The 9537-nt window shown below is 40.2% G+C and overlaps 2 protein-coding genes across 3 annotated transcripts; one reads left to right on the top strand and one right to left on the bottom strand.

Annotated features, from left to right (window-relative positions):
* Positions 1-143: 143 nt before the first annotated feature.
* LOC124337518 (25S rRNA (cytosine-C(5))-methyltransferase nop2-like) lies at positions 144-5204 on the top strand. The gene is made up of 8 exons (XM_046791542.1): positions 144-395; positions 466-1313; positions 1376-1615; positions 1677-1990; positions 2057-2402; positions 2825-2843; positions 3900-4888; positions 4954-5204. The coding sequence occupies exons 1-8, from the start codon at positions 296-298 to the stop codon at positions 5158-5160; spliced, it is 3063 nt and encodes a 1020-aa protein (XP_046647498.1). The 5' UTR covers positions 144-295; the 3' UTR covers positions 5161-5204.
* A 189-nt stretch (positions 5205-5393) lies between these two features.
* LOC124332789 (histone H2A deubiquitinase MYSM1-like) lies at positions 5394-8909 on the bottom strand. Of its 2 annotated transcripts, none has more exons than XM_046788914.1 (11): positions 8768-8909; positions 8613-8712; positions 8347-8553; positions 7935-8281; positions 7100-7866; positions 6706-7031; positions 6442-6640; positions 6255-6370; positions 6068-6180; positions 5793-5997; positions 5394-5721 (listed from the first exon to the last, which is right to left on the bottom strand). In XM_046788914.1, exons 1-11 carry the CDS (start codon positions 8818-8820, stop codon positions 5551-5553), a joined length of 2604 nt encoding a protein of 867 aa, XP_046644870.1. In that variant the 5' UTR covers positions 8821-8909; the 3' UTR covers positions 5394-5550. The 2 variants fall into 2 exon arrangements, with proteins under 2 accessions (XP_046644870.1, XP_046644871.1); XM_046788915.1 differs by having other exon boundaries at positions 5636-5721; positions 5789-5997.
* Positions 8910-9537: the final 628 nt, after the last annotated feature.

The following is a 9537-nucleotide window of genomic DNA, read 5'->3' on the forward strand; positions in this document are numbered from 1 at the left end:
TACAAAATATAATTAATTTCTTTAAATAATAAAAAACTAAATTTTCATTTGTTATTTGTAAAATCAATATTTTATTTTCAATATAATATATCTTGAAACTGGCTTGGCGTTGCTGCATTCATTTTGGGAGAGTGGGAGAAATATGCAAATCAAAGGCATACGATAATTTCCCAACTTGGCAACTTCCAACTTCCATTGTACACACGTGTTGACCGTGCCGTCTAAGTGATCGCACATATTGTTTAATCTTTTGAGTGTAGTTTTTGTTGACACTTGACATCCTAATTTAATTAAAATGGGACGTAAAGGTAATTTTGTCGAGAAAACTCCCAGTGGTCCGGGTAGGAAAGCCAAAAAACAGAAACCCCCAACTCTACCAGACCATCTAAAAGAAGGTATGTGAAACAATCATGTTCTGCTTTTTGAGAACTTGCTGATTAAAATAATTGATTCTTGGTTATTTAGTGAAAGAACCGAAAGAAACTTTGGGCAGAAGATCACAGAAGCGTGCGGCAAAACGCAGTGCTGTCAAAGCTGGAACAGCTACTCGTAAAAAGCAGCCAGCCAAGAAAAATAAGCTTACGTCAAATGAGTCTCTTGACAGTGAAGACTTGTCAGATGAAGAGGGAGAAAAAAAGAACCTTTTTGATGATGGAGATTCAGATAGCATGGGCGAAGGTAGTGATGACGAGCCTTTGGCTGACAACTTCAAGGGAAGCTCTGAAGGCAGTTCTGATGATGATGATGAGGAAGAATTACCTATTGAGAAAAAGTCTAAACAACTCAAAATGAAGAAAGAAAAAGTAGATGAGGAAGCTGAAGCAGAACTACAAATGAACATTCAGCAGTCAGAAAAGTACACACTTCCAAGTGGAGAAGAAATTGAAAAAGAAGTGCTACTTCCTCCAGATTTGACAGTGCTTAAATCAAGAATTAAAGAAGTTATAGGGGTCTTGAGCGACTTCACCATCAAACGCGAAGAGGGTCGTGACAGAGTTGAATACCTTGAACAACTACGTAAAGATCTCTGCACCTACTACAGCTACAATGATTTTCTTATGGAGGCATTTATGGAAACTTTTCCGCTTGGCGAATTGATCGAATTCCTCGAAGCAAACGAAACTCCTAGGCCCATGACAATTCGTACAAATACCTTAAAGACGAGAAGGCGAGACTTGGCTCAGGCGCTCATCAACAGAGGAGTGAATCTTGATCCTATTGGAAAGTGGTCAAAAGTTGGTCTTGTTATCTATAACTCGCAAGTACCTGTCGGTGCAACCCCCGAGTATTTGGCTGGTCACTACATTTTACAGGTAAATAAAATGCTTAATAAATTGTTATACTGTAAGCTTATATTTATTTCTTAAAATATTAGGGAGCTTCTAGTTTTTTGCCTGTCATGGCACTGGCACCTCAAGAAGGCGACAAGGTTCTCGATATGAGTGCAGCTCCTGGTGGTAAAACATCTCACATTGCTGCGCTGATGAAGAATACTGGTATGCTATTCGCTAACGATGCGAATCCTGATCGAGCAAAGGCTGTTGTTGGTAATTTACATCGTCTTGGAGTAACCAACGCTGTTGTGATGACCTACGACGGAAAAATTTTACCCAAGGTTGACTATTGAGAATAGCAATATTCATGTTTAATTTACTAATTTCAATTATTTTGTTCAGATGAGCAGAGGATATAATCGCGTCTTACTGGATGCGCCATGCAGTGGTTCAGGTGTTATTTCCAAAGATCCTTCGGCAAAAACATCCAAAGATAGCAAAGACATTGCCCGTTGTTCTCATCTTCAAAAGGAGCTTATCCTGGCAGCCATCGACTGTGCCGATGAAGGTGGTTACATCGTCTACTCAACGTGTTCTGTACTTGTTCAAGAAAACGAATGGGTAGTAGATTACGCTTTGAAGAAACGCCACGTCAAGGTTGTCGAGACTGGTCTCGATTTCGGTCGGGATGGCTTCCCTCGGTTCCAGAAATTAGTGTAAGGTTTCTTTTATAAACAAGCACATTTGGATGCCAGTAATCATTAATTTTCGTTTCTTTTCAGATTCCACCCATCTGTAAAGTTATGCAAGAGATTCTATCCCCACACACACAATATGGATGGTTTCTTTGTAGCCAAGTTGAAGAAGATATCTAACAATATACCATCTTCTGCCCCAGAAGTTGAAGAAGAAGTGGCCGAAGAAAAGAACAGCGACGATTCTGACGAGGAGACTGTTAAGAGCAAGAGGATGAAGAGGAAGAAGGGGAAGGCAAACGGTTCTTTAAATAAAAAGACAGGTCCGAAAATTGCTAAAAATGGAACTGATGCAAAAGACGACAAGGTCAATGGAGTCGCCAAGAAGGGCAGCGCTATTGTGAAGAAGAAAATGGGAAAACAACAGAAAAAGGTTCTTAGCAACAAAATGAAAGGGCCCAAGAAACTGAGAAAATAGGATGTTTTTTACGAAATAAACTCGGTTGTTTCACTCTATTCTAACCGTTTTCTTCATTGAGAAAATAGCAAAGTGATCCAGGATTATGAGGTAGTATGTGTCATTTGTGTGTGCCTTTATTTTTCCCTTTATTATGATTAATTCAGGGAAGGTAAGAACTTATCAATGTATTTTATTTGTTTTGACGACGAAACCGACGGGGGCGCTCGTAATTTACAAATGGCATGTCGTCTGCTGAGTGTTGGGTTAATCACCCATTACATCACCGGCGGTTTGATTTCCTTTCACTAAAGCAAACCCAACACTACAGCTTCTTTTTATATTAGGAGTGCATAAATCGCATCAAATCATGATAAACCCTCCGAAAACATGATAAGAAAATCGGCCTGGATTTGGGTAAGTGACTTAAACAATGTTTCATCATGCTTGTTCGGCAATTTTATTTATTTTGCTCATGTAAGATCACGATTATTCATAATGTTTTTCAACTAAGATCACGGGCAATGTCCTGTCGAAGGAAGGACTTTCTCCTCTTATCAAAAGTCGTAGCTCAATGCCGTGTGAGGCAACGCGGTTCGCATATCACCTATTCATTTTAGCCGATTAAAGATCTGTCACGTGTACTGTTGGTACTTATTTCACGTGTATTTTCTCCCGTGTCGTACAAAGTGAATTATTGGTATTGGTTGAACAATTGTTAAAATTTTTAAACTATTTTTAAAGGAGTAATTGATGGATGTTTAAACTGGGGATTGTATTCTTAATTATTCTTTTTTCTTAATACCCTTCGATCGACTCTTCGTATTATAAGATATCTGATACTTTCCGTTTCCTTTGGACTTTTTTTTAGTTGTAACATGGTAACTCGACAAGTATCTATTCCGTTAAGGGGGAGCAAGAACTTTTGCGGCCTCAATCACTAAAACAGTAGCCGAATGTAATAGAGTAACGCGGTGTAATGAGTATACCCAACAACGAATATTCGTATTTACCGTTATTGGGTTAAGATCTCCCCTTTCATAAGTAGCAAACAACTAAGGGCGTTTCTTTAACCTTCTCCCTCCTTGAATTGTAATCTTTCAACCTTTGGACCAGTGCCATAGTTCTAAAAGTTTGAGACATTCTACTTTCAGTTGGGTTCCATGTTCTAGAGCGTTTAGGTCGTTGGAAAAAATCTCTTGTCGGAACTGGCAAGTTAGCCGAACAAACATGGATTCATCATCAAGAAGGAGACGTGTGCCGCTTGTCGACATGCTCTCTGTCATGTTTGGAGTAGGTGCCTGGATTTCAATCAACGGACTATGGGTGGAGTTACCTCTCCTCGTCCAAGCTCTACCTGAAGGATGGAGTCTTCCATCTTTTATGTCTATCATCATCCAGATAGCTAACATAGGTCTCAATGAATTAAATTTTACCATTATAGTCGATTTCTAATTTAATTTTGACCTACAGGGCCCATTTTCTATTCCGTAATGCATCTTCTCGTACCTCATATTGTTCACGAAAAACCCAGCATTTATGTCCTCATGGTCATCGGAGTCCTTTCCTCTCTTCTGATGGGCTTCTTCTGGGATGCTACCAGCTACATCAACGGAGAAGAACACAGCACAGGACTCCTTACATTACTCTTCTTCCTGTCCCTGGTCGACTGCTCCAGTTCAGTTCTCTTCATGCCTTTTATGGCCCGTTTTCGTCAAGCGTACCTGACGTCTTACCTGATCGGCGAAGGTCTCAGCGGTTTTCTTCCAAGTATCTTCGCACTAATTCAAGGTGTCGGTGGCAATCCATCCTGCCGCAATATCTCGAACATTGTGAATGGATCCGAATCGTGGCAGATAGAAGCTTTCTATCCTGAACCCAATTTCTCAGTTTCAGCTTTCTTTTTCATCCTGATGGGTTTGATGGTTTGTTGCGCCGCTTCTTTCATCGGGCTTAATCATTGTGGAGTAGCTCGTCAAGAGCGTTACGAGTCAGTAGCTACCCGGATACCTGTAGCTATAGATAATCAGACTTTTGTTGCGTCAACAGAAGTAGTTGATCCAACGTTCAACGGCAAATCTGCAAAGATAAATTACCAAATTGAATTGGACTCGGTAAGCGAAGAGCAACAGCAGGTCAACACAGACATCCCAAAATCTGTCTTTATCTATTTATTGCTGTTGCAAGCTTGGGTATGTGCCCTGAGTAATGGAGCTCTCCCAAGCATACAAAGTTACTCATGTTTACCCTATGGGAATACGGCATATCATTTTGCAGTTACTTTGTCGGCAATGGCGAATCCTTTGTCATGTCTTATCGCCTACTTTCTACCGATCACAAATGTATGTCTGATAGTCGTCTTCTCCTTCTTGGGAACATCAGTTTCTGCTTACATAATAGCACTAGCCGCACTAAGTCCGACACCTCCTCTGGTCGGATATCCTTCAGGAGAAACGCTTATGGTATTAATAAGTTAACACATTCCCCATGTAAAATTTGATCTAAAGCTTTTCATTCCAATTGATAGATTCTTTCGTGGATCCTGTGCGTCGGCCTCCTGACGTACGTCAAAGTCAGCATTGCGTCTCTTTTCCGTATGGAAGAAGGAAAGGGAAATCGCAACCTGTTTTGGTTTGGAGTATTCACACAGGTGGGATCAGCTATTGGCTCCATAATTGCTTTCCTTCTCGTTAACGTCTATCAGTATTTCGATGCATATTATCCATGCACATAACAACATGTACATACAATAGCACATAAAAGTCGAGATAACGTTAATCCTACCCCAATATTTATAATAATCATAGTGTCACGAAGTCCGTCTGATCATTTTATCCCCTACTTAGTGGCGGAATGTCAAACAGGACACGTCAGCAATATTATGTAGTACCTCAACCTTTGGTTTCTAATCGCAATATTTTAATTGACCAGAATTTCGAACTGAATTACTTGCACCAAGAAAACAAATGAAAGTGTGTCTGATTTATTAAAGTTCAGAACAAAGAAAACACAACAAGAAGTCGCCCGGATTAAAATTCATGCTATATGTACATGTGAGCGTGGTCTTTCTCATAAGAGGAGGGTGATTTGATTCAATCATAATCAGTAAACCTGTACTGATAAATTAATTGGAGTCGCTGCAAGGTAGGGTACTCGTAAAAACAGGGGAGACGATTACACGACTGGCATGACGTGCTATTAATCGATTCAGGAATCCTTCAGCTAGTTCCTCGATGTCATTCATAAGTGACCCTGTAACTACGTTCTCCAAGTGTGCTCTTATACTAGACAGAGCCTGCAGAAAAATATCCATTAGTAAGTATTACAACTGATAACAAACTAAAAAATTACGGTTCAGCAACTCACTTTTTTGGCGTAATTCAAAATCCCGTCTTCAGAGCGCGTTGGAAGGTAAGGATACTTGCTGTTCAGGGGAACCAAAGTTGGACACACATCTAGGTTTGTCTCCAAAACATCAAGCGTTATTCGGACTTTGTTCAATTCATTTGCCCCGCAATCGAATACCGGTAGCTCATGCTTATACGGTAAATCGTCATGAACGGTGATGCATCTATACTCGAATGTGTTGCAATCGATTGTTAGACTGGAGTCTACTTTAAACGCAACTCCAAACTACTTACCGAATTGTTGATTTGAGAGACATGGATGTTTTGATCCCAGAAGAAGAAAAGGGGTTAACAATTAGGCCGACGAAAGGTGCATCTTGCCGGGAAAACCATTGCTGGAATTCGTTCTAAGAGCAAACATTGAAAATATAGAATGTGTAATTAAAGACAAAAGTTTTGACGACATACACTTTATGCTCACCTGAGTATTTAAATCGCGTAAAGAAGGGAGAGCAGGGAATGTCGGATGAGAGTGATACCAGCCTACAATTTCAAGACCGCGCGATCGTAACTCCTCACTGCCTTCTGTTTGTGAAACTGTAATAGCAGAAATATCACAGTTAAGTTTTTATGAAGTGTGATTTGATCAGCAGAAAAAAAAATCTTACTAGGACACATTTCACATTGATGGTTAGTTGCCTGACTTCGACACGGTTGAGCGGCTTCGATGGATAACGTAGCCGGAGACTTATCTGATCCCGGATAGATGTGGCCTCCAAGTAAGCCAATAATTTCTGTTGTGCAAGTATGAGAATGGAGGTCAATAACTACAAGCGCTTCCACCGAAAGTTGTACGCTGAAAGGTGCCTTTAACAAAGAGAAACATTTTCTAATTAAACCCTAATAATTTCATTCAAATAACAAAGAGATACCTCTTTCTCGCCACCAAAATTTAGACATGGAACTAACTGAAAAGGAGATTTCTCCTCAAGTTGTGGTTTTGTTCTTTTTTTCGGTTTTTGTTTTTGTGGACTAGTAGATCCTGAATTCGAAATGAATGAGCTCCCTTGAGAGCCGTCGTGGCTAATTGTGTACCCGCCATTCTCGTCTCCATTTTCATGATGGGGTCTCTTCTTCCTGACCCTTGCTGGTAGTCCGGAAATGAGAGGAAGGTTGTTCACAAAATGAGTACTGCTGTTCGCCATTCTCTCTCGATGGCAGGGCACTGGTGGCAACGGACGGTTGTATTGTACCTGATCTGTAGGATTTGAACGAATAAAAATGTTAAATGAATTGTGTAGAAATATCAAAGTTAGAAATGCATACCACATCCAAAGTTTATGGCCCCTGTCAACTCCAAGTAAGCGTGCACTCGGCTGATACAGTTAACATCTCCGCAGTTTTTGAGGGAAGGACGAACGGATGTTTTTGTGAGGTAACGGGGTTTTACTCTGCGCCACTCTTGAACAATGCTGTTACGAATCTTCATGTACCTTTCTGGTGTTTTACTGGGACGACCCTCGAAGAAATCCCAATGAATCGTCTTTTCCTCATCTGTGATAATAGTAAATGCAACGGTTCGCTCTTCTAGGGGAGCTGGAAACGTGAAGACGGGCTGCGGGGGTTCAGCGTCCATTAATCCAACATCTGGGTTCTTGGAATCAGTCTCAGAAGATTCACATTCACTTTTATCTTCTTGTGCGTATTTTGTTGATGGCTCAGACGGCTGTGGTAGTGCCAGAGTTTCTATGATTTCAGCTTCTTGAATTTCGTTTTTAATTGGAACAGAAGAATCATCAGAAGAAGACTGTAATTTTAGGGTTTCTTTTAAAATGGTTTGAGGTTTGTTGGCTGTACGTTCCTCTTCATCGTCACTGCAATCAATATCAACTTCGGAATCGCTAGAATCTACTAGTTCACTTGTTCTTTGTAAACGAATAATTTCTCCTTGAAGAATGGGAACCGGTTTCTTTGTAAGTGTGGCATCATCAATTATTATATTACAATTTGTTAATTGGGGGATGGATAAGTCTTTTGAAATTTTCCTAGGTCTTCCAGGCGCTTTCTTTACTAAGAGTGGATTTTTTACCCGCCTAAAGAAAGAATTTTAAAAATATCCATATTGAATCAATGGCAGTTATTGTTTAAATATTTGTCATACCTTATTTCTTTTGTAGGAGATTTTGGTTTTGAACGGTTCGTCTTTTTGCTATTTTTTTTCGGAGTCAAGTCCCACTTGGTAGGTGCCACACTAGCAATTACTTCTTCTGTGGATACAGCAGGAACTTCTGCTTCATAAACAATATCACCCATAGAAAAGTGAAAGGTTGGTTCTTCGTTTGTAACTTCCACTTCATTGATGAACTGAGGAGGTGATGGGGTATTGGAAATGTGAACTGATGAACTTGTAATAAGTTCTGGATGTGATTTAATGTAACTTTTCACTTGAAGAGTAGTCTTGGTTCCAACTGCTCTAGCAACCTTGCTCCAATTTTGATTGTGGAGACCCTTTAATGAAAGTATGAAGTAAGTTACACAGTCCTGCCATAATCAGTAACCACTCCGACACTTACAATTCCTTTTCGAAGAGATGCAACATCATCTTTAGTCCATATAGGACTCACTTTTGAAGCAACTACAGCAGATGTGGTGGTTGATGGAGGGTTCGCCATGGGTAAACTGTTTGAAAAGTGTTTTTTTTCTTCATGGAGCATATTCTCCCAATTAAGTGTTTTGTTCTTATCTTCATTGGCATGATCCATCATTGGCATATTCCAAACCTGTGAGAAAAGTAGATCTTGCTGTATCCAAATATAAAAAACATTGAACAAAAATTTACTTGTGAACTTTCAAGAAGCCAAGGATGTTGCATGTAATCGCCCAATAATTCCGAATTCTGTGTAGGAAACTCCCCGGCATCGTATTGGTTCAAATCCGTCCTGTGATCAAATGTCAGTTAGTACAAATAACATGCAAACAAAAGCTTGTACATACTCAAGATTTAGACAGAAATCCCCTAGAACATCAACTTCATCGTCGTCTTCCATTTTTCTTAACAAATGTGTTTTCACAACAAGCTTGATGCCTCTATCACTAATTAATTATATGCCAATTTGCTGCAGACGACGTGTTGGGGGGGGGGGGAAGGAAAATGTCGTATGCGATTCGCTTTGGCTGTCCCTAAACTGCGAAAGCGAAACGCGAAACGCGTAACGCCTAAAATGCGGAAAAGCTGTGCGAAACGGACCCAAAATTTGGGACCCTGTTTCGCATTTTAGGCCTTGGGTCCGTACTAAAATGCGAAATCGGTGGGTGCGAAATGTCAACAGAACGTCAACAGACGACGCCATTAACATACTTGCGTCACAAAAATCTACTCGTCAAGGGGCGTATCAAGTAAGTTATCCGAGCAATCGCGATTCCATAAGCATACACGGGAAAATCCCTCTACCGGGAATCAGTTCGAACTAAATTTTCCGTGTATAAAATTTGATTGCTCCCCCCTTTAAATAAAATAATCCCACAGCGCCCAGCGGGGTACATTACTACATTAACACATTGTTACGTCGTCGACGTTCTCTATGTCATTCGATCAATCTGTTTCTCTTAGCCGGAATTTCTCTCAACAGTTGTTCGCCGAAGAAAATCGGCTGACCAAGTCAAATGGAAAAAACTATCAGCCGATAGCAGCCCGGCGTCTAAATATATATAGCTATTCGATTGAAATTTATTGAAAATGCCACCCAGCTAAAACGTGCTGAAAG

This window comes from Daphnia pulicaria, chromosome 1 (genome assembly GCF_021234035.1).
Source record: "Daphnia pulicaria isolate SC F1-1A chromosome 1, SC_F0-13Bv2, whole genome shotgun sequence".
NCBI lineage: Eukaryota > Metazoa > Arthropoda > Branchiopoda > Diplostraca > Daphniidae > Daphnia > Daphnia pulicaria.